General features: G+C 48.6%; 1 protein-coding gene across 2 annotated transcripts in view; it reads left to right on the forward strand.

Moving 5' to 3' along the window:
• The window catches only part of ADAM12 (ADAM metallopeptidase domain 12), a 331,063-nt gene that overhangs the window by 281,277 nt on the left and 24,573 nt on the right, over positions 1 to 25,213 (forward strand). For both annotated transcript variants that reach the window (XM_041745566.1, XM_041745567.1), the window contains exons 15-21: positions 13,329 to 13,437; positions 13,544 to 13,742; positions 15,883 to 15,960; positions 18,805 to 18,913; positions 22,224 to 22,359; positions 22,992 to 23,091; positions 24,956 to 25,135. In XM_041745566.1, coding sequence (XP_041601500.1) covers positions 13,329 to 13,437; positions 13,544 to 13,742; positions 15,883 to 15,960; positions 18,805 to 18,913; positions 22,224 to 22,359; positions 22,992 to 23,091; positions 24,956 to 25,135 — 911 coding nt within the window. The remainder of the gene's footprint in view (positions 1 to 13,328; positions 13,438 to 13,543; positions 13,743 to 15,882; positions 15,961 to 18,804; positions 18,914 to 22,223; positions 22,360 to 22,991; positions 23,092 to 24,955; positions 25,136 to 25,213) is intronic.

A 25,213-nucleotide genomic window follows, 5' to 3' on the forward strand; every position in this document is an offset into this window, starting at 1 on the left:
GGGTGCCAAAGAGAAAGTCACTGCGGACTGGATGCATGAGTAGTCTGTGATCAGGAAGGACAGGGAGAGATTGCTCCTGACACAGAGCCCTTGAATGGGAAGGCCCACAGAAAAGACAGCAGATGGGAGGCCTGGATACCAGAGCTTAGAGGAAGAACATGGAGACAGATGTTTGAGGGCCTTGAAAACCATTTGGGTTCTAAAAGTGGAGTGACAAACTTGTGTGTTCCAGAAAAGATGCCCAGATGGACCGGAAGCCAGGAAGCCGCTGTAGGGGCAATTAGAGGCTGTCCACTCACTGCTTCCTGTGAATGGGATGCTGGGCCAGATGCTCAGTGTGGCCTGTCCCTTCTAACTCCCAGCATCAGAGACAGGGAAAATGACTACAGTTTAAAGAAAGTGAAGCTCAAATTCAGAACCCGGAAGTCAATTTCCTGAGGTTGTAAGGCTGGGATTTGAACCCAGGCCAATTGACCCAAAGGCCATACGTAACACATACTGTGCAACCATACCGAAGAACCAGGCCTAGAACAAAGTTCCACGGAAGCTCCACAGTCTAACAGATGCTCGGATGTAAAACGGGGAATAATAAGTCCCCTGGGCACGTCTCTCCTCCGTTGACCCATCTTCTGAGGCTAGAGGTCTAGGGCCATGGAGGGCAGCCAGGGCTCAGTGGACTCCTCACCCCAGGGCTTACTGCCTCTGTCCTGCTCCAAGATTCCAGCAGCAAATCCTATAGAGAGCACTTTCTAAGAGCGCAGTTCCCACCCTGTCTTGTCATTCTCCCTCCTCCCGCCACCTTGCCATGGTGACCTCAGTTCTGGCTGGGGACACCGGCTGTGGCAAGACCACTGTGGTCAGGCAGGCAGAGAGCCAGGCAAGCTCTGAGGAAAGGGAAATCCAATATGGGCCTCAGACTTTCGTTGTGAGGTTTCGGTTTCAGGAGTGATGAGGACAGTAAACTAGGACAGAAAATGATGACTCCTCCTCAAGGCTTGGGTTTTCGGTGTGATGTGAAAGCAGCAACCAAGCAGGGAGAAGAGAGACGGTTGTTTCTGAAGGCTGGGTCCTGTCATGGAGACTGCTGCCTCACCAGCCAAAGACGCCCCTCTGTACTTGGACCTCTCTGAGGGGCAGGAAGGAGCATCCTGGTCATCGCGTCTGTGAGGGCATCTCCTAGTGCTCCTCAGGCCTCATGGGTCCACTTGGGTGCAGAAGGAGGAGGCCTGTGCTACCTGGGACCTTGTGCTTCATCTCTGGAACTTGACCAGGCCTTAGTCCTGGCCTCCTCACCAGCTGGGCCAGGAAGGCCCTGAGGCCAGGGTGGGGTCTCAATCTCATTCTGGGTGAATGCGATGACAAGCACAAAGAAGGCACTCACTATACACAGGTCAGGTGGTTGGATGGGCTCTGAATGGTTTAGTGATTTCAGACACCTTTTAGCCAAGTGAGGTCACTTTGGGACAGTGGCTACTGCTACAGGCCAAATCCTTGTGGCCTGAAGCATCCCTAGTGGCCATTCCTTCCTAGCCTTTCTCCGGACTTCGTAATCTCCCCCTTCTTAAGTTACAGGGCATGTTATAATGCTCCCTTCCAAAAAAGCATTCCGTGGCCAGAGCACACACAGCACTTGGAGCTTTTTGGAGTCAAATGTGCTCTTTGGTGCCCTGCTATATTACAGCGTCTGGCCTCATTTCCAAAGTGAGGTCAGATGGAACTCCACGGCGCTCTCTGAGCCACCGCCACTGTGTGACTCAGCTGGCTGCACGCCTTAGATTCCTGGTGACCAAGGCTGGTATTTATTATCTCATCAGATTAGTCCTTCTCAAACTGCCTGACCAGAGAGAGAAAGAGAGCATGAGCCAGAGCGCCAGACAGGCAGGCAAACTGACAACCTGACTCATGCACTGAGCTTTTCAAAAGCAAGAGCAGTAGGAAGTTACCTTCTTTGAATTCTCAGCATCCTTGTGGCTGACAGTGAGATTGGCAGCCTGACTGCCTGGGGACCTGAACCACCTCCTGGCGGGGGCGGAGAGGTGGGGGACTGCTGCCCTGCAGCTCCCAGCCTGCCTCTCCTGTCCCCACCCTCCTGCTGAGGACTGAGGTACCCTTTGGGCGGTGGTACATTTGCCGTGAGAGGGTCCCTGCATGTGGACTGAGCCTCCCTGGCATCAGGGATGCTCAGAGAGTTCCTGGAAATGACAAGCTTAGGGACCCACCTCAGGCTCATGACTTCCTAGAGTTCGGTGTACTTCAGCCAATCCTGCCTTGGGACTTCAGATCGCTGCACAAACTTCCCTAGGAGGGCAGAGAGCATGTGTGCCAGAACCAGCTGTGGCCCTACACACCTTCTCAGAACAGCCTTTTTAACCACCTCTTCTGTAAATACAGTGTGCTCCTTCCCTTCCATATCAGTACAGCTGCCCTGTTGTTTGGCTCAAGGGCACCGTATGAGTTTCCTGTGGCTGCTGTAACAAATCACAAACATGGTGGCTCGTGACCATGCAAATTTGTCATCTTACAGTTCTGCAGATTGGAAGTCCTGAAATGATGTTGTTGGCAGGACAGTGTTACTCTTGCAGACTCTAGGGGAGAGTATATTTCTCTGCTTCTTCCAGCTTCCCGAGGTACCTGCATTCCTTGGCTCACAGCCCCCCGCCCCCTCCATCTTCAAGGCCAGCAGCATGCATCTGCCAATCTCTGTCTCTCTGGCTTTTGCTTCTGTGTCACATCATCTCTGCGTCTAACCCTCCTGCCTGCCTCTTATAAGGGCCCTATGATCATATTGCACTTATCTAGACCATTCAGGAGAATCTCCCCTCCCAAAATCCAAACTTAATTGCATCCTCAAAGTCCCTTTTGCCACATGAGGTGACATATTGAGGATTAGGGTGTGGGCCTCGTTGGGGGGCCCTTTTTCTGCCTACCACAGGTGTTGAACAGACCACTTACTAACAAGGTGACCTTGGGCTCATCTGTAAAATAGGGATTGCAGTATGTCCACTCCGAGGGTATGTTGTGGCCCTCTAACACAGCCTGACCTATCCTGTATGACACATCTAGCAGCACGCTAGGTGCATGGCGCCTAGTAAGGCTGAACTCTCTAAAGGTCTGGCTGAGCTCACAGGAGGCCCATGGCCTAGTGAGCAAGGCGCTGGCCCCCTGGGGCTGTAGTGAGTGCTCTGATGTGGTGGGGCATGGAAGAGGGGGGCTCAGCCTATAGTGGGGTGTGGAGCCAACCAGGAAGCCGTCCTACATGAGGTTGCCCTGGAGAAGTCCTTTGGCAGAGGTGGAGGGAAAGGGTATTTCCTGCATACGGAACAGCAGGGGGTCAGGGCGTCCCTGGGGCCTTTCCAGGGAACTGCAGCAGTTCTGCTTCTCCAGAGCTTGGACTGTGACCTGGAGAGCAGAGATCCTTATTTGTAACCCCATTCTCTCAGTTATTAAATATTCATCGACGTCCTGCTGTTCTAAGATGCTGACTCAAGAGCCCTGATTCTGCCAAAGTGTGACATACTTCCCACCATCCTTCTGTGCCCTCACCTGGACCTGGAGTAGGGTCAGGATGTGACCTTCACCATCACGGAGGCAGGGGGAGCTGCCAGGGCCCCGGCCAGCTAGATGCACTGGGCTGAGCGCATCCTAATGCTGCATTACAGTGGTTGCTTTAAATTAGCTTCTCATGATTCAGAAGAGGAAAACCTATTGTCAGGAACACATTCGCAATATTTCATTTTCCCGTGATTAGCAATGCTCTGGGATCTGGACCGCATTTGCCTTGGGGTCATTTTAGTTCCCCCCTGAGGCCCAGCAACTCGGAGCTCCAGGAGTCACTGGGCTCCTACTCTGCTGGCCTGTGCCACCCCCACCCTGGTGACCTGACCCAAATGTCGAGTCATCCGGAAGCGTCCAGTTACACTCAGGAAGTCCATTATTCTCCAGACCTGGCTGCCCAAACACTGACCGGATAAAGCCCTTCCTTCCAGCTAACCATTCCCTCTCGAAATGGACTTTTCTCGATCCAGCATTTTATTTCAATACAATAACCCTGCTTCCAAATCTTTCTACAAATAGAATGATGAAAATTCAAAACATATGCCTGCAACCAGCTCCCCACTAGCAAAGTAATACCCTTTCGAATACCTTTTGGGGTGTTTTTGTTCATTTGTTTCTTTTCCTAATCATTGTTGATAATGTTCTCATTGGCAAGGAGTTTAAACTCCCCCCACCACCCACCCGCCCCCCGATTTTTCTACCACAAACGTTGTATCTCAAGGCTTTTTATGTTGATGTCACAGAAATGTTATCTGTAGTTCAAACTATAACTTGTGTTTCGCTCCCTTACTCCAGTTTAGTCTTTAATAGCCACAAAGATTTTCTGTCAATGTGATATGACCTTTATTCCTTCTGAAATACAGCTGGATATTTTTCTTCAGGCAGAAAATTTACTTTTGCCAATGCTGTTTATCTGAACCGTGGTTACTGAAAGCGTTACTTGGAAATTAATCTTACAGATAACTACATGTCTAGAGCCACAAACAATTTGCATCAGGGAAGTCCTGAAAATATGTTAGCTTTATCTATTTTATCACTCACCAGAAAATAGTGTCACTTGATTTATACAGTGTGAGCTGGCCAGACAGTTTTTATGGGCTGGTAAATATTCAGTGTTTATCTGCAAGGCTGGTTTAAATGAGTTTGCGTTATGATACACCTGGGGCAGTACATTTCCTAATCATCTACAACTCTGGAGACGAGCGATGGGAAGAGAAGATACTTTTGTCGAGAGTCCTATCGTCTAGGAATCAGGAGAGTCTCTGTTTTGTCCCACCCCATGAGAAGGAAATGATAAGACTTGTCCATTGGGGCTCTATTTTCTGTTGAGCGCAAGGGTCAGTTTGGAGAAGAGAGAAGGAGAAATACGAGGAGAACGGGACAGCTTCCAGTTGCTGGAAAGAGGGCCTCTGTGGGTATGAGCAGTGGGAGTCGGGACAGTTAGTGACAGTGGGGAGGAGCCCGTCCGCCCAAACGCAAGAAATCCATTTGCATAAAGTCATTTTAAGGAAAAGATTAGATCAAGTAAATTGTGGGCTTAATGCAAGATGTCATCATCTCTTCTTTCAAGAGACATAATGACATTGGAACTTCCAAACTACAATTACAAATATAAGTTTTATCCCTCTGAAGATAAAACCGGTAATTAAAATCCATCACTTTCTGTGTAATTGTAAAATACAGTAGGATGTCAAAATTCCCTCTGAAAGGCTAAACTTTATCTTTGGATAATGGCAAAACATCTAAGTGTTCCATTATTACAAATTCAAAGGCTGTAAATTGATGTACTATCATAGCGATAAGAAGATTGTTGTCATTTTTTTTCCAAGAGACAGACATGAAGTCTCTTTGTGAAAATGTGAAGACAGATGGGTTTAAGCGTGGTGACTTTGAACCCAAACCTGTGCCTTCATAACCTCCTACCAGAAGTCATTTGCACCCCTGAAATTACTGACCATCCTGTGCTAAGAGAAAGGCCAGACGGCCACTTGCACACACGAGCCCCGTGAGTCACCTGCTCCGCTATGGGCACTGCAGGTTCTGCGCTGCCGGGAAGCTCAGGCCTTGTCTCTGGGCTCTGTGGCTCCCACTCTCCTTCCTCAGTGATGCGTTCTTTGAATGCAAGAGCCCTATCTTCTGCCAAGGTCAGCACCGGGCCCCCCTCTGGCTGTCCTGCCGATAAGCTTTCTTACTTTGCCTGTATTTGTGAAACATCTGTCTCCTGATGACCTTGTATCTTCTTTCCACGTCGGACGGCCTGGTAATACCTCCTTTGATGTAAATGAGGAAGTGAAAATCCAGAGCCACGGGAAAGAGAAGCCAGGAGACAGTGTTCATTTACCCAGGATGTTTCGTTCTACAGAAATGACAGTCGACTCCCTCCGGGTCGGGCAGCTGAGACGTGGCGTGCCTTCCCCAAACTGCCTTCCCCGCGGCTCTTCACTCATTCATTCTCAGCACACACCTGCTCTGTGCAGGCCTCGGGCACCGTCCCTGGCAGCTGGGTTTTTACAGTGAGGCAGGAGCCTTGGGACATGACAAGAGGCAAGAAGGCCAGGGTGGTAAATGCGAGGAGGGGACAGCCCCTACAGCACGGACGAGAGAAGGAGGGTTGACCCCAGCCTCATGGGAAGGTGGTCATGGAAGAGGGCCCCAAAGGATGAAGCCATGTTGAGCAACACAGCAGCCCAGGACCCTCAGCCAACCGGCCCCAGCAGCCAGGTTCCAAGGAAGATGCTAATTTACCTGGCCCTGGTCATGCATCCATCACAGACCCCATCTGATGACCTGTGGCACAGAGGCCTCTGGCCAAACTGGAGTCTCACACTCGCCAGAGGGAGCCCCTCCCACCGCACAGGCTCTCCTGTGAGAGAGATTACCCCCCCCTTCAGAGGGTGTGTGGGCTGGTGCCGAGTGGTGCCCAACCCCTAGCTGGAAGCTTGCTGGCCCCAGGAGGTGGCACAGAGCCCCGCGTGGCACCATCCTATGGCCTGAAATTTGAGGTGGGGCAGCAGCAGGGCAAGTTGTGATCTGAGTCAGGTCAGGTCTCAACAGCTTATACTACTTCTAAAATCAGCTTCATTCATCTTAAGCCTCTTGGCCTTTAAACATCCATGTTTTTCCACTCAGATTTCTCATCCCGACATGGAGACTCCAGGGTAGGAAAGGCAAGCCCAGCTGGATGAGAACAAGCATCATCAACATGGTTCTGCCCCCTTCTCCTCTCACCTGCTGCTGCTCACCATCCCCCCCCCCAAGTTAAAATAGCCGTTTCTGAGCATTGATGAAAGTTGTCAGTCCCTAAGTGCCTGAGGATGGAGAATGCAAAAGCTCTTGTGTCGCGGTTGACCATGAATTACTCACAATGGTGTGCTTTCCGTGAGTTTTCCAGATAAGCGAAGACCACATGACAGGCATTGACTATCCATTCTGGTCTTTGACTTCACAGAGAGAGAGAGAGAGAGAGAGAGAGAGAGAGAGAGAGAGAGAGAGAGAGAGAGATCTAGCCCGTCCCCAAGTTTATGTAGCTAATGAAGCATGACCTATTTTTCCTCCCAAATGTGAGGGGTTTTGTTTAGAGTTTGGTTTTTGTTTTTTGTTGTTGTTGTTGTTGTTTGCCATTTTATGGCAAGCAGTGTCATTGCCATGTCCCACCAAGGAGGCATCCTGCTAATTCACCCATGGTAAAATGTGACCTGGCAACTCTTGCTCCTACGCTCAAGTTTTGGGTGAGACCTGAAATGAATAACCGGTATTGGTTTCCAGGGGAAGACGGAAAGTTAACCTCTAGAAAGCGGCATAGTTCAAACCACTGGGCAGATTCATACCAGAGGGGAATAAATTTCACTGGCCAAACTCTACCCAGCTTTGCTTCTTTTTGGATGCCTTCTACCCACAGAAGTTTTCAGGCTATTCAAGGTTTTTCATTTCTTTTCCTGGGTCAGTAGATATTCAACAAAGAGGCATAAAAATGTTTACTGTGCCTCCCCATCGCTCCCCTCTTGGAGGAAGACCCCCTCCCCCCATTGAGTGTGCTCAGACTCAAGGGTAGGTCACCCAGTTTGGTTCATTACCATTACCTGAGAAATAAGCCTGCGGTGGCCAGTATTGCGGCCTTCAAGTTATCCTCTAAAAAAGATTTGGTGCAGTTACAGCCACACCCATGAACGGTAGATTACAGGAGTTGACTGGTGGTTCTGGAGCGAAAGGAACAGCAGACACAGGAGTCTGTTGCCAATTAGGTGGTATCTAAGGTGGAGGCAGCACACGGGATTGTAGCTGAATAGAAAGGTCATGGTCTTCGGCTTAAGTCCATGAGTCAAGTCCACCTTTACCACTTAGCATTATCATCTTCAGCAAGTTGCTAGAACACTGAGCCTTGTGTTTACATCTGTGCAATGGGATATGTAGACCTTACAGGACAGTTATAAAGATTAAAGATATGCATGCTGGACCCCACACAATACCTAATAGTGGGGGTACCCAACAGATGGCCTGTTGGTGATCCAAACTAGGCTCATTCGTTTAAAGTGTGTGTGCTGGTTTGTTTAAGGGTGAGGAAAGGAATTACAGGGACGGTGACCTTTGTCACCGGAGTATAGAAAGGGCTCAGACTCAAGAGTCTATACTTGAGATTTCCTACTGCCTCTTTCAGGATGGTGCCATGTACATATGCAGTGATATAGGGTTCTGGAGGCTCAGCCCAGAGGAGGCTGGGAGGGTGCCCAGAATAAGCACAAGGCTTAGCGCAGTGGGGACCCTCACTCACTGAAATGAGTAAGGAGGGGAGAGGTGTAGGGAAGTTGAAATCCTTGAGCTACAACTGTACTTTTTATTTAATATACAAAGTGTGTACACAACCTCCCAGGGTTTCAGATTAGGTGATTCTCTTACCCCTCTGTGTCCCAAGATGGGTTCAGGAATTACTTACCCAGTCATTCAGCACTCTTCATTGGTTTCCCATGATGTGCTAGGACCTGGGGACAGTCATCCATGAAGGACACAGATGTAAAGCCCTTGTGGACATAATCATGAACTTTCAAATATGGTAACTGTTGTAAACATGGCCAGGACCAAGGAGCTCTCTTCTCCCTCATACGTTCTCCCATTCTTAATGCCCAGGAGCCCAGACTTCCTCTTCCCCATGATCAGTGGCTGCTCTTTATTGTAATTCAGGTTGACTGAGAGCCTGTCACATGTCAGGGACTCATTCAGTCTCAGCACCTTTGAGTCAGGTGATGGCCTTGTCCCCATTTGACAAATGAGGGAAGAGAGTCTCTAGAGCATATATGACTTTGCGAGGGCCTCTTGGTATGTGAGGTTGACACCAAATCAGCCTATATCATTCTCAGTCCTGAGTCCTTGCTCCTCCAACTCTGCAGCATGGCTGATTAGAGAGACCAACGGGGAGGAGGCCTTCCAAAAGTATTAAAATTTGATAAACATTCATTGTTTCCTTGCCACACTTGGCCAGATATAAAGCATGGTTTTCTCCAAAAAATTTTCCATCAGAAAGAAAGATTTGCTACCGACTTCTCAATCTCTCGATCGTATCTTTTGACTCTCACAGTCCGATCAGAAAGGGGCATTGTGTCTCAGGAATGTCAATCAGTGCTATTTAGGAGGTTCACTGGAGTTGACAGACAACATTGGGTTTAAGAAAGAACAAGGACATTTATCACACGTTTAATTATTCCTAAGGTGTCACTTGTTTTTTTTTATTCTGGTAAAAGACCTTTTAAAAGATCACTTTGACAAGCAACAGGAGGAATGATTAGGTTATGGCGATCATGAATATACACCTGCTGAGCAAATAGAAAAAAAAAAGCAAAAGCAAAAGACTCACTGTTGGAGGAATGGGTATTTGTACCTAAAAATAAGATTTCCGGTGACAGCATCACAACAGAGTAAAAAGGTCAGCATCCAAATGAGCTAGAAATACAGAGGACGTGCTGTGGAAAACAGACTTGTTTTTAAACCACTTTATTGGGATGTGATTGACATACAAGAAGCTGTAGGTATTTAACTTATACAGCTTGATGAGTTTGGAGAGAAGTATACATCCATGAAACCATCACCACGGTCGATGCCATAAACATATTCATCACCTCCAAAAGATGCTTCCCAACCTCTTCATGTGTGTGAGAGACAGAGAACGCTTAGCATAAGATCTACCCTCTTGGCAAAATTTTAAGTGTACAATATATTATTAACTATAGTATTATTAACTATAGAATCTGTACAGCAGATTTCTAGGATTGACTTTGCATAAGTGAAACATTGTACTCTTTGACCAAGACCTCCCCATGGCCTCCTCCCTCCTCCCCCAGCCCCTTGGCCACCACCATATCTGCCTTTATCAGTTCTATTTTTCTAGATTCCACATACAAGTGAGATTGTGCAGTATTTGTCCTTCTGTGTCTGACTGACTTCACTTAGAATCATGTCATCCACGTTTATCCATGTTGTTTCAAATGGCAGGATTTCCTTATGTTTTAAGCCTGAATAGTCTTCAGTAATGTGTATATACTACAAATGTAGTATATAAATTTTATATTTTTATATTTTATATTTTTATCTATTGATCCATCAAGACACAGAGTTTGGTTCCACGTCTTGGGCATTGTGAATAATTTTGCAGTGAACGTGGGAGTTTAGGTATCTCTTCAAGATCCCAATTTCAGTTCCCTGGGATATATACCTAGAAGTGGGACTACTGATGTTATGGTGGTCCTATTTTTAATTTTTTGAGGGATTTCCATGCTGTTTTCTGCAAAGGCTGTCTCCACTTTGCATCCCCACAATGTACGGGACAAGGGAGCAAGTGCTTCCTTTCTCGACACCCCTGCCAACACTTGTTATCTTTTGCTTTTTTCATACCAGCCATTCTAACTGATGTGAACTGGTATCTCATTGTGCTTTTGATTTGCATCTCCCCAGTAATCAGTGAGCTTGAGCGTCTCTTCATATAACTGTTGGCCATTGGTACATCTTCTATGAAGACCTGTCTATTCAGTTCTTTTGCTCATTCTTTAATCTGGTTATTTGGGATTTTTTGCTATTGAGTTGTAGGACTTCCCTATATATTTCATGTATTAACCTTTTGTCAGACAGTTTGCAAATATTTCCTCCCATTCTGTAGGTTGCCTTTCATTTTGTTGATTATGTTTCCTTTACCATGCATAAGCTTTTTGGTCCAATGTAGTTCCACTTGTCTATTTTTGTTTTTTTGTTGCCTGTGCTTTTGGCATCGTGTCCAAGAAATCTTTGCCAAGGCCAATGTCAAGGAGCTTTTCCCTTATGTTTTCTTCTTACAGTTTTATAGTTTCAAGTCTTAACACTTGAGTCACTACTCCCATTTTTTTTAGTTAATTTTTGTGTCTGGTAGAAGATAAGGGTCCAGTTTATTTTTCTGCATGTGGATATCCAGTTTTCCCAGCACCATTTATCAAAGAGATTACCATTTCCCAGTTGTGCGTTCTTAGCACCTTTGTCAAAGGTTGGTTGACCACAGATCTTGAGACCAAAGAGAAATGTAAAGAAGCTGAATAGTGTTGTTTCGCGATAGAGGACAGTAAAAGAAAAAGTAATATTTCTTCACTAAAACAGGACTTTCCAATATTTCTCGTCAAGTTAATTGACAGTATGTTGTAAGACTCTTGACTCTGTCACTCATGTTGCTAAAAATTCACATGTTCAAATCAACCATCAACATTGCTATGCGGTTGTCTCTGTAGGAAAGTAGCAACTCTCCTTAACTGTGTGGTGGCTTCTACCTGGGCATGCACAGTGCTTCACAGTTACCAGGAAACACTAATACCGTGTTATAGCCTCCAGGGATGTTACAGTCATTCTATCACATGTGTACCTGGTTTCCTAAGCCATACAGCCCATTGGCATTTGGGGCATTAAAACCCCAAGCCTTCCCTCCCCCTGCCCTAGACCCAGTTTTGTCAAAATCCCAGGTCCAGATTCCCAAGCAGTGACCTAGCATTTGTTTTCTCTTTAAAATGTTTTATACTTGTTTAAATACTGTTTGTATCCCTTTGCTTGGTTTCCGGCCATGATTTAGCCACTTTATGGGGTATTCGTACATCAAACTTGCCCCTTTGTTTTAAATCGCTGTAGAGTCCAGTCTCTTTCCCTCTTTCCCCCTCCTGGTCTTACCTTTCTGCACACCCCAGTCCAGCTCCCATCCAGTCCTACCTTCCAGCTGTTTGTAAGCTCATGTGTCTGAAATTGCTTGGAAATTTCTATCTATACACACACACAAAAAAAAAATCTCTTTTATCTCTTTTTCCTTGTAAGGAAAACAAATTTATCAATGGACACATTTGAATTGCAGCAAAGTTTGTTTTTTTTTAAGTGGCCACATTTCCCAGAAGATAAATTGCTTGGTAGAAGCAAGAGTGACAGGACCTACATAGAATCAAAACAGCATTGATGACAGAGCAGTATCAACTCTGTCTACCCAGTTCCTAGAGCTTAGCATCCACCAGACACTGGTGGTGCTCCTTTATCCTGGTCTCCTGAGGCAAGGAAAGAGGGAATGAAGCCATTCTATCAGCAGTAGCTCTACATCCCATATCTACCTAACCCTGGGGTCCCTTGGGCGGCATGTGAGTAAATACCCTGGCTCTTCCCCTATTACCCATGTGCACCTGCCTGTCTCTCCACTCAGCAGCAGAGGGTGCATGCACATCAGGTCTTCTGCTGTCTGTCCTCAAGGCCCATGTAGGGCCTGGTACAGATGAGGCCTCGATACACCTCAGAGCACCAGAGGTGATAGGCTGAACTCTACCCTCAGGTGGCCCCACTATACAGCTTTAAGCCACACATTTAACCTCTTTTCCTGAATTCTTCATATGGTCTTCAACAGGGGTTGTTACACATAGGATCTAAAAACCCTCCAAATTTTTGGCAGTACAAGCCCCAGAGCATCGGCTCACTCTTCCCTTGGCCAAAAGATGTGCTAAGAATGGCCATGTCCTGAGCTCTCTGGCTCCCATGTTCCTCTCTGCCAGGTACTGTCTTTCTGTGCAAAATGACTATCAGGATTTATGCCTCCCTGGCCTCTGAGAGCACTTTGCTTTGCTAACATAGGCACTAATGGAAGCTAGTGATTACTCTTTTTTTAAGATTTTATTTATTCCTGCGAGACACACAGAGGCAGAGACACAGGCAGAAGGAGAAGCAGGCTCTCCTTGGGGAGCCTGATGTAGGACTTGATCCCAGGACCCTGGGATCATGACCTGAGCCAAGACAGACGCTCAACCACTGAGCCACCAAGTGTCCCATGCTTGCTCTTATAGGGAGGTTTATAGACTGAAAATGTTGTATAAAATCTCTGTGTTGTTTATCCATCCCCACGTCCCCACACAGTCATCATTATTCCTTGGAGCCTGCTCTACCTTGCATTTTCTCACTAGAATTGTGTAGAATGCTGTTAAAGAGAGCAAGCTCCCCTGTCCCTGCTGCCAGCTAGCCACCTCCTTTCTGTGTTGGATCAGATCTGGTCCTGCAGCTAGGCCACATCGCCTGAGAAGCTGCATGTGCCCTGGGCCCAGAGAGCAGCCTTTGAGAAGAGTGAGCTTTGCTCTGAGAGGATGCTAGGCTTCCATGGCCAGTTCATACCAGGAGTCAGCTGAGATGCCAGGCATGGTTTCTCCCAACACCAAACTCATCTCCTCTTAACCGGAAAGCACAGTGCTGTTCAAAGGCAAATATTAAAAACACTTGCAGGAGGTGACAGTGCTGCTTTGCTTCCATTTCAGGCGCTAAACCTGCCCCTGGGATCTGCTTTGAGAGAGTCAACTCTGCAGGTGACCCTTATGGCAACTGTGGCAAACACTCCAAGAGCTCCTTTGCCAAATGTGAGATGAGGTATGGGATCCTCGGCCTGAGCCCGCTGTCACTTTGAACTTCCTAGGTTCTCAGGGCTGGTTCCAAACTTTCCCTCCCTGGGGACTGTTTATTCTTGCCCTTCCAGAGATGCTAAATGCGGAAAAATCCAGTGTCAAGGAGGTGCCAGCCGGCCCGTCATCGGTACCAATGCTGTTTCCATAGAAACAAACATCCCACTGCAGGAAGGAGGTCGGATTCTGTGCCGCGGGACCCATGTGTACTTGGGCGATGACATGCCGGACCCCGGGCTTGTGCTTGCCGGCACAAAGTGTGCAGATGGAAAAGTAAGACCCAAATGTTCACTCGCATCATCTGTGTAAGTCTGGAAGGGGGCCCGTTGAGAAACGTCCTGTCCAAACATGGGTTTAGGAGGTTTGTTTTCCTAAATCCACTCCTTCCTAGAACTTTGTCTCTGGAATCCAGTTCTTTGCACTTGGAAGGTAAAGTTAATAAATCCTAGATCCTGGCCTGACCATGGAGATGCAGATTGGGGAAACTCAAGCTTGGTTTCTCAGCCTTTAAGTGTTAATAAGTCATTTCTGCACTCTGGGTGTCGTGAGTGTTTCCAGCCAGGAAATTACTTTGGAAGGAAACACAGTAGCGTATTATATTGTTTTTGGAAATGTGGCCTTGGTTTTTGGCACAGTGAGGGCTTGTTCTCACCTGGACAGAATGGGAAGTGAGATGTATTTTCAAAGACCCTCATAGAGAGAATAGGAAAGGGGGAAGAGATAGGATCAGCTTGAAGCTGAAGGGAGTTCTTTTAGAGACCAGAGGAGAAAGGTGGGCTGAGATACTTGAGGGTTTAGAAAGAAAATAAAATATTAAAAAAAAAAAAAAAAGAAATTGAGATTTTTAACATTCTGCTGCATTGATTTTTCTCACCAAACTTTCTCATCAGGCTAAATGAAAGCAACTTTAGTAACACATTTTAGGAAAGATTAATCAGCCCCCACCTGTTTTTCTTAGGACCCCCCCCCACCTTCAAAATGATTATGAAATCATTCACAAACATGAATAGAAAGACACAGATTCAATTCCCTAGGGCAAGGATTCTGTACCCTCACCCCGTTCCCTCCCCCACCCCCCCACCCCCGTGTACCCTGAGCCACAAAGGCTTCATCCCTAAGGAAGTGGGATGATGATATGAGAAACACAATATACATTCCAGGGCTCACCTTAACCACACATGTTAGATTATATTCAGACCTTGACATTAGAATGACACTCATTTTTTAAACTGTAGTCTGAACAGCCAGCACCAGGTGCATCTGAACACCAAAACTCCAAGGGCTCAATTTATCAATGAGGTTTTTTTCCCTCCACGTGCAAGATTAAATGTGCTTTGATCCACATTTCTGCAGAACACTGGCTCTTTGAAAGCCATCCTCGGCATTGCTCGTGGGCTGGGAAGAGGGCAGCACCCATACACTGGGATTCTGACCAGGGTCCCGCTGTTTTCTCTGTAACCTCAGTTTCTTCTCTCAGCTGGAATGTGACCGTCCCCTTGGCCGAGATTCCCGGCAGTGATCAGAGTTGCTTGGGCTGGCACTTCTTTCAAAGGGTGTCACTAGTGCCTCCCGCAAGCTGTTGGGGTCAGATGGTGAACTTCCCATAGGAAGGTTCTACTCGACTCAAAATGCTTCTGCTCTAAAAATTAGACATCTCTTCCTCTGCCTTCACTAATTTGTAACATCTTCTGGAAGATAAAGGGCCTGATCCTTTGAGTCTGGAGTATATTATGTGCCTTTAAAATGAGACTAAACTCTTGCAACTAGCCCAGTGTCATTTAGCAAATTACTGCCTCTGCAAAGACTTGGTAAACACCAGGGAGCTGTCTGTTTTCCTCTGCTGAGCATATCTGTTGATGGTTTACGTCATCAATGATAGTACTTGTCAGTCAGTAATTTGGAAAATTTCCCATATTTCAATATCTCCTTTAAAAGGTTCTAGGACCTTGGATGCTTGGAGTCTCGGAGTCTACACAGGCCCCAGGCAAAAGGCTGGTGCATTTCTCCTCCCCTGTATCTTTTAATGGAAGGGACAGGTCAGGGGGCCAGTTGAGAGGGGCAGGGGTGCTAGGCACAGAGTTGCTGTATTTCACAGATTTCATTGTTAGCTCTAAGCAAAAGTCAGTTTTCATAATCTCATAATTGGCTGAAACCGTATGAAGCACCACACTGGCCCAACTCACATTGACCTGAGTCACACTGACCTGAGTGCTGACATGTGCTGAGTCTGGAGACGGGCATCAGGATCCAGGTTGCGAGTCAAACAGAAAGTGCCACATAGCGTGGCCTCCATATGAGCCGAAAGAAGATCATCTTCCTCGGACTCCTCTTTGCTTTCCCTTTTTAAATCACAGATGTGCACATGTGGTTGGAAAGGGGCTGAGAAATTTACCGTGCTTTCCTCCTCCTGCAGATCTGCCTCAATCGTCGGTGTCAGAACGTGAGCGTCTTCGGCGTCCACGAGTGCGTGATGCAGTGCCACCAGAGAGGGGTGAGCGCCTGAACTGCCTTTTATAGCCAGTCCCTATCAAGATATGCACCAAATCATTCATTTGCAAAGGATTATGCAATCCATAACTTTAAAAAATATATATAGCAGTTGCCTCAATGTTTTCCTCTAAAGACACTAATTTTTTTGACCTTTACATAGCATCAGAAATGTGACTTTTACTTAAGAAAATCAGATTGAGCAGTAATTAGCTTTCAAATTAACATCCTGTGATTTTTTAAGAAGGGACTTTGTCATCTTCAAAGTAAATTTTAAAGCTAACCTTCCTGCATAAAGGATTTGCATTAATGTTTCAAACAGAGCTGTCCCTCTTTCAACCAAGATTCGGAATATATGTCTGAACTGAAATACTTCCAAAAGAAATTAAAACAAAGGAGACAGAACACACTGACCACATGTTCTTGAAATCACATACAATGCATTTCAACTAAAGAAGGCTGTTATTTTAGTTCAGAGAATTTTTTTTTTTTAAGGAGAGAAGTGGACTCTAATTGTTTAAAACATAATTTATTTTTCCTGATGGGCTTAATTATTTCCAATGGAATCGTATTAATCTTGATTAGCCATGCCAGTGGTTCATTTGTTTTTCTGAAACCTTTTGTGCAGAAATCATGCTCTCAGTTCTATTTTTAAAACGTACAGACACTCGCCAGTGACTCTAACATAGAATTATGGAGGTTTTCATAAAACGACTATTGCGCCGTAACCATGAAGGATTGCAGTGCCGTCTCGGATGGGTTTGTTGACTGTGAGGGTAGCTGACTGTCAATATAAAGTGAAATCTTTTCAAGTCTTCGTTGGATCGTAGATTTCTTTCTAATGGCTGTAAGAGATGATGCGGGACAGCCTTACTATGAAGGAGGCCAGGCCCGCACGGTGGTAGTGCCTGTCCAAGGTTACATGACCAGTTAGTAGTAGTGCTGGGGCCCTGGCTTTACAACATCCCTAGGCCCCCATCCATGTGTTGGAGAGGAAAGACCCACATTGTCTGGGTTGGCGGAGCAGCTGCCGTGACTTGGTGACAAGAAACATGACTACAGTCCTTCCCCCAGTGAGACCAGACTCACCAGCAGTGCCTCTAAATAGGGTGGCGCGGCTGCCAATCTCCCTGCAAAAAGGGCACATGGCTCTGGTCTATACTGGGAGACCGTGCAAAATGGTGTGGGCAGGACAGGGCCCGAATCCCGGTGGGTGGCACGTCAACAGAAGCATCTTTGAGAACCAGGCAAGATGCTCCAATGCGGCATCGTCACGCTACTCGGTGATTAATTCTATATGGCTGTAGCTCTATGGGGATATACTTTCCAACTTACTGCAGGTTATCATGATTGTCGGTCTTATTTTAAGCAATTGGAACAGATGGTTGAATCATCAAAAAAAATCAGTGAAAGCAGGAAAACATCACAAATGAGACATATCCTCCAAATATTTGATTTCTTTTTTTTTTTAAGATTTTATTTATTTATTCATGAGAGACACAAAGAGAAAGAGGCAGAGACACAGGCAGAGGGAGAAGCAGGCTCTATGCGGGTAGCCCAATACGGGACTCGATCCTGGGACTCCAGGATCATGCCCTGGGCCAAAGGCAGCGCTAAACTGCTGAGCCACCCAGGCTGCCCCAAATATTTGATTTCTGCCTTAAAATATAAAAGCACATATTTGGCCCCATCCAGTAATATTTTGATGCAGAGCTGGGGCCTTCGTGGCAGGCGTACTGGCTGTGGCTCTGCACCGACATCCTTATATTAACCACCCAAAGTGCATCATCCAGGATGTAGAATTTGCTTTTAAGTGAAAGAGAAACTTGGACACTCAGAAGCAACGCGAGTAAACAATCCTTCTGTCCCGGCCATTCGCAGGTGTCCCACCCATTCCGAATTGGTCAGAGATTCTTTTTAGCCACTTGCCCGTATCCATGCACCTGGGCATGCATCCAGCAGACACCCCACTTTTCAGAGCAATAATATCCTCTTGTTTTCGTGCTCACAGCCCACGGGCTCGTGCAGGAGCTCGGTGAGTTCCACGTGTAATAACCACAAGTCCAACAGCCAACGCAGCGCCCACCGGTCACCCCTGCCAACCAGGCGAGCTGGAGCTGGCCCTCCCTGGAGCACTCTGGTCTCCAAGCTGGGCTATGCAGTCAGGGCCCCCCAGGGTGAAGCCCATCCCCCTGCTTTCTCAGCACCCCCTTCCTGACATGCGAGGGCCACTTCCTCACGTCATGGGGACACCAGGGGTTTGCTAAGCTGTGTCTGGCATGCAGGGCCGGGAGCCACAGCTGGGAAGCTGCCAGGGGGAGGTGGGCATTTCAGGCCTGAGATGTGGACGCAGGTGTGCCAGCCTGTCCAGCTTGTGCCTGCAGGAGGCAGGGCTGTGCCCCGGGGGCTGTCAGGCCCGTGATGCCCGGGGGCTCGGATTCCACAGCCAGGATCACTCCTCACCTTGGAGAGTTGGGGGGAGAGGGGGTACATGGGGAAACCCTAAATTGAAAAAGAGGGACAGAGCAATTACTGAGAAAGAAAGGGGAGGGAGGTATAGATGAGCCCCCCAAATCTCCATCACTCCCCTAACAGCTGCCAATTGGCAGGTTATGTCACATTTGCAGCCCCGGGCTCTGGTCTCACCTGTGCGGTGCTGCGCTTCGGGTTCATGCTCACGGTGGCGTTTCTGCATCTGGCTCGGTCGTTGCTCCATGGGGACTCTGGCCACAGGGCCTTTGCTTTGGTGTGGCTGCAGTTAGGGCTCAAAGCTTTATGACCGCCCACGCGGAGGGTGGGCTCTAACGCTGCTTCTCCCTCGGTGTCCTCCTCCCTGTGGCCCCAACAGGTGTGTAACAACCGGAAGAACTGCCACTGCGAGGCCCACTGGGCGCCTCCCTTCTGTGACAAGTTTGGCTTCGGGGGAAGCACAGACAGCGGCCCGGTCCGGCGAGCAGGTGAGCGGGGCCGGTGCATCCCGGGGGATGGGGGGGGTGCTGAGTGACCCAGGGGGGTGGGGAGGGGCCGTGGGCAGCCAGGCACGGAGCCGTGCGAGCAAGACGGAGCCAATGCAGGTGTGCCCCACCCACGGGAAGCCAGGGGACACCCGCGAGGGCCTGACACGCCTGAGGCCTGTGTCCAGGTGCTGTGCCGCCCTGGCCTTTGCAGACACTCCTCACTCTGCTCTGGCCGAGAGGTGGACTCTGTCCCTTGTTCACCTGTGACACCTTGGCCAGCTAAGGTCATTTCAACGGACTGCCAGGGGGGTGTGAGCTCCAGTGTGGGATGGAAGCACTTTGCACGGCCCAGCCTCCGCCCACTGGGGACCAAATGTCTTCTAAAGCCCACTCTAGAGAGACACCTCCTCAGCAGTGAAGGTTCATGGTCCCAGCACCAGTGGTGGGGAAAGCAGGGGCTTCTGTTCACTGAGCGGTTGCCATGCGCAGGCACCTTGCTGGGCATTTCATGATCTCCTGGGATCCTTGCATAGCTCCCAAGTCAGTCTTCTTCTTCGCTCTTTACATAGAAAAGACCTGAAGCTCAGGGAAGTTAAGTAACTTACCCCAAGTCCCACAGGGAAGATGGAGACCCAGCCCATCTCCCTCCTAGCAGCCGTGTGTGGTGCCCAGTTCTTTCCTCCCCGGATGACCTTAAACGGGGTCTCCCGGTGCATTGCTCTCTCCTCTGAGCACCTGCCAGGCAGTGAGTGAAGAGGCGAGTCGGGGGGATGTCCCTTGTAAAAGAACCAAGACAGAAAGGTGCAGGGGCCAGCACAGTGCCCATTCGTGCTGACACCACCGTGCTCACCTGAACCCACGATGCTTAGACGCCCAGACAGTGGTTCACGTGGCTACAGAGGCCATCGTGTGTCCTCGAGTCCCATTGCAACTAGCAGCAACGTCACCACATCTCAAAAACGACAGACAGGACAGTGCTCTGCAGGGCCAGGCAGTAAGCACAGCGCTGGGGACGGAGGACGCGGCCAGCGGGCACATCTGCATGATCGGTGTCATGAGGTGGGACCCCAAGTTCCTGATGGTCCTTCTGCTTAAATGGGGCTGTGTGTCCACCTGGCTCTCAGAGACTCCAGGCGGCCCTGCCCTTGGGCCTGGGCCCTGCAGCAAGCACACGAAGGACAGAAAGTCTTGCTGTCCAGGGAGCACCCCGGCCGCCACCCCCTGTGGTAGGAAAGCAAGGCCTGGCCAGCCTCCCCTTTCCCGACTGGGCCTCTGCCCTGCCCACTGCCCTCCTGCTGCACCGTAGTTAACATTCTCATACAGCGTGAAGCTTTTGTCTTGCAAAACTAGCAGGATTCTAGTTTCTAATCTGATGGGGCCACCATTCCACCAGCACCAAGTCAGCCAGATGGCCCCTGAAAGCGGTGGGAGAGGATTGGCCAGTGCGCTCTGGGTCTGTCTCTGGTGTGAACACGCAGGAGCCGTGGTATTCAGGCTGGGGGGCTTCACGTAGACTAGGGAATCCACAGTCGCCAGCTCTCCGTTGTAGCGAGTAAGAATATTTACAGCAGTGATAACAAGCGAGCAGTGACCCTGCCCACGACTACCATTACTTCGTGAAAGTACATTCAAACACACACCGAAGAGGCCGGTGGGGACCGTGTCCTGGGCCCCCTGCGCCCACGGCCCACCAGCCTGACCGTGGCTCAGTGTTCATGAAGCACCTGCCACGTACCAGCCACTCTTCCTGGTCCCAGAGACCCAGAGCGAGTCCCTCGTGGACCAGCGAGCACTGCCTTGGGAGGGGTGACCATGGGACTCAGGGAGGTGGGCCGACGAGGCGGGAGGTGGGGGCTGGCCACACAGGACTCGGTGCTTGCACGGGACCGGGGGACCCGGTTTGCTGGCTCCAGCAGCTTGATGGAATTTCACTGCAACAGATAGTGACAGGTGGCCCGGGAGGCACAGCCAAGTTCATTTTAGGGGCCTAGGAAATGTTCGATGGGCTAAACGGCTCAGCTTCAGACGTGTGGATTGATTGTGAGGAGCTGGAAATTGTGGTTCGGGACGCTTGCTGCTCACTTTTTTCATTAGCTTTGTTAAGAGACAACAGAACTCTAGCCAGAGCCTCCCTGTCTGAGAAGAATGACATCCTGGCCAGGGAACCAGAAGCAGTGCTTTTCCAGTAACACTAACAAGGGAATCAAGACTGTCACATGTTGATTGCCTTAGTTAGGCTGAGACACGTCCCTGATAGGACTTGTCAGCTGGGGACAAAGTCCAGAAACAGAGGGTGTGAGGCGTTCCCTCCCAGAGTGGGAGTGCAGCCGCCCTGGCCGGGAGCCTCCCAGCATCCAGGCCAGGACGGGGTGTGGAGGGCCTGGGGAGGGGCTGTCACCTGCACAGCTGCCACCAGCGCCCTCGGGGGACTGTTGCTCGCCTGCCGCTGGGGGAAGCACATCCTGGTTGTTGCTCACAGCGAAACAGAGACCAGTGAACCCACATCTGTGCTCTCAAGGACTCTGGGGAACAGTGGGAGTTGCAAATACAGCTCCTCTCCATCCTGGCAGTCCTCTCCAGGACTCTTCCTGTGATCAGAAGTTTGAATTTTCCTTTCGTTTCCACACCCTTGAGGGGTCTCAGTATCTTTGTACTGAACCAATGGGGGCAAATCACAGAAAAGGGGATCTTCTCTTGGAGAAAATACACAGCACCCTGCCAGGGAGAGGGGCGTGCCCCCAAAGGCTGTATTTGGAGTCCCTAACATAACAAACACGGCAAAATCTAACAAAACCAAACCTCCTTTCAGCTAAGGGTTTTGTGAGTTTCTTTTTTTTCCACCTTCTATTTTGACAATACCCAGAAATAAGGTCTTGGTCTAAGAAAATACAAGAAAACAAAGCAAGAACAGACTCCAGCGCTAAAGAATGAGAGAAGGGTGGGGTGGGGAGGAGTGTTTCTGTGATGGGGGCTGCAGAGGTCACAGTCCGGTTGGCCCTGTGACCATCCCAGTGGCCGGTGGGCGGAGGGAGGGGCGGCATGTGGCCAGGGCTGCGGTCCCACCTGCCAGACTATGGACGTTCCTGTTTATCAAGCTCCAGAGTTGTCAGAAATGCGTGTCGGTGACACAGACTAAACCTCAGGCTTGACCTTTGAAGTAAGACTAATTTATCAGCACATCATTCAGGGGTTTACTCCGTTTCTGTTCCCTCCTTCCTTCAAAGCTCACGTTGCTAAATGTCAGCATCGGATACTTCCCACATTTCGTTATAACCGCCTCTTTGCCTGAGTGAAATGTGTTTTGTTTCAGATCACCAGGGTTTAACCATAGGAGTTCTGGTGACCATCCTGTGTCTTCTCGCTGCTGGATTTGTAGTTTATCTCAAAAGGAAGACACTAATACGCCTGCTGTTTACAGATAAAAAAACCACCATTGAGAAGCTAAGGTACCCTGGGTCTGGGTCAATCTCGTCCAGAAATGGCATTTGAAAGAATGTGCAGCCAACTGCTCCTTGCTTTGTTTTCCTTCGCAAAGAAAGGGGTCAGATTTTCAGAGGGGAAAACTATTTTGTTGGTTTTTTTAAAAAATCTCTGCCGGACCAGCTGCCTCCTTCACTTTGCCTCCAAACTCTTTGCTCCTTATTACATAAATAAGGTGTTGATGAGTCCCACTGATGTATTTTTTTTCTTGCCCTTACATTAGTAATTTTTACAAGACGTGAGATGTTAAAATATTTTCATCAAATGGGGTAGCTTTTGATCCAAATATATTCAAAGACATTATTGCTGAAATGGCAGCTTTCTACAAAACGTCTCCCGGGTGCCTCAAAGCCATGTATCTATGGATTGCAAGAGCTGATTTCACAGATTAGTGGCTTTGGGCAGGGTGGGGGGTGGGGTGGGGGACAGGAATCAATATTTATCTTTTAATCTTGTAAGGATATTAGATAATTTTTGCTTTGCATATTTACCACTCAAGCCAATTATTTTTTGAGCGTGACGGTGAACAAAAAAACAAGAAGTTGAGTCAACCAGAGGGGAAATGCACTGGTTTAGGTGTAATGAAATCGTGTTGCAGGTGTGTGCACCCTTCACGGCCATCCCGAGGCTCCCACCCCGGTCAGGCTCACCTCAGCAAAGGCCTAATGAGGAAGCCACCACTTTCCAACATGTCAAAGGTAAGTTGTCCACAAAATGTGCCAAGTTAGGGTGTGAGTTGAGACATGGGGTTTTCAACAAGGGCTTGAGTAGGGACAGATCCCGGAGATCTATAGATAGGTTTATAGTAGGAATAGATCCCTGAAATGTGGAGTCCACACACTTAGTGAGGTGATGATCAGGGGCTGGAAGGAGGCCCACTGTGCCCCATGGAAGCTCTACTAGATCCAGTTGGGGCGCTGTCCCCCATGTGACGTGATGTATGGTACATCGTGAGCCGTGATCCTCCAATCACCCCGATGGGCCAAATTCCCAGGAGGCCCCCTGGGTCTGCCTCCCAAGTAGGTTCCCTGCTCTGGGCCCCTCCTATGGTTTTAGATGCCACCCGCAAGATCTGGACCACCTTCTTTGGCTCTGTATCTCCTAGTGCATTTCTAAGAGTTACGCCAAGCCTATGGATGGGCCCCTCGTGCTCTAACTCTGGGTTGTGGAAGCGCTGCCTACCCTATGGTCTCAAAGAGCCAGATCCTTAACCCAAAGTACCTGCTGGCTGCCTCCCAGCTCTGAACTTTCCTGTTCCCTCATGAATTATCACCAGATAATAATATCTGGTGATAATATCAGCAGAGATAAATGTTCACTCCAATATTTAGTTTTCCCCATCAAGTGTTTCTGGTATACACGTGAGAATTTTTGAATGTTGGACTCATCCAACAAGAGTCAAATTATAACAATGACAGTGTTGGTGTCAGGAAATGACAAGTGATTTTAAAAATTACTATCATGTATTTACTAAACCATAAGCTATTTCATCTCCCTTGGTGTAAAAAGTATAAAGGATTGGGTCCTAGTAAGCTTTACCACCTCTCAGACCCAAATGTGGGGGCTACATAGCAAGAACAGCTAGCTTTACGTCGAAGAGCCAAAAACGGGAAATGACCCAAATATCTATTAACAGGTAAAAGGATAAACAAACGTTGATATATTCACACAATGGAATGCTATTCGGCAATAAGAAAGAATGAACTACTAATATATACAACAGGATGGATGAATCTCAAGATGATTATGCCCAAGTAAAAAAAACCCAGAGGGGAAAACACACACACACACACACACACACACACACACACACACACACACACTTCCATGATTCCATTTATGTGAAATTCTAGAAAATGCAAACTATTTTATAGGGGCAGAAAGCAGATCAGGAGTTGCAAGGAAGAGGCGGCGGGGAGGAGTGGGAGGGAAGGATGACATGGATATATGTTCATTATTTAGCTTATGGTGATGGTTTCGTTGGTTAGACACATGTCAAAATTTTCCACTTTGTATGGTTTCATTACGTGCAATTGCTGTCTCTCTGTGGAACCTCAAGAAGGCTGTTTTTAGAAAGAGAGAAAGGAAGAAAAGAGGGAGGGCCAGGGGCATGAGGGATCTGTTCTGATCTGCCCTAAGAGCAGGGGCACCGCATAGTAGGAGATCTACCTCCACCCGACTTCCAGAAGCTTCCGTCCTCCTTGCCAGGAGTTTCCTCAGTTCTCACTGAGCCTGGAGGGCATCACCCTCGGTTCGCAGCTCCTTCATCCTTTCCTTAAGATCTGGTCTGTGGCCTCCTACTGGTTGGCACTCCCCCCCTGCCCCCAAGTACCCTGTGCCTCTTTCTTGATGGATGAGACCAGTTTGTTTTTTTTTTTAATTCCTGTAGAAACCGGTCCCGCTGTTCCAGATTGGGTTGGAGGGAGGGGTGCCTCTGCTCCGCCTGTGAAGTTTAAACAAATAAGGATAGATTCCCTGTCGTGGAGCTGCACTAGCGGGCACCGCTGCCTCCTGAGCAGTGGTGAGGCCCGTGACACCGTGGCTTTTGCTTCACCCCCGCAGGACACTACCAGGAGGTGGCCACAGTGTCAGAACGTTGACATCAGCGGGCCCCTCCGGGCCCATGACGCCCCTCCGCCAGGATCGCCTCAGCGAGTGCTCCCACCCCTCCAGAAGGTTCCTCGTGCGCCCCTCGTCCCCGCCAGACCCCTGCCGGCCAACCCTGCGTTCCGGCAGATCCAGGTACGGCCCCCTCAGCTAAGGTGATGGGTGTCATTAGAGTCCAGACTCCACCATGAATGCGTCTAGTTAGTCTACTTG

The sequence above is a fragment of the Vulpes lagopus genome, chromosome 2 (assembly GCF_018345385.1).
Source record: "Vulpes lagopus strain Blue_001 chromosome 2, ASM1834538v1, whole genome shotgun sequence".
NCBI classification, from domain to species: domain Eukaryota; kingdom Metazoa; phylum Chordata; class Mammalia; order Carnivora; family Canidae; genus Vulpes; species Vulpes lagopus.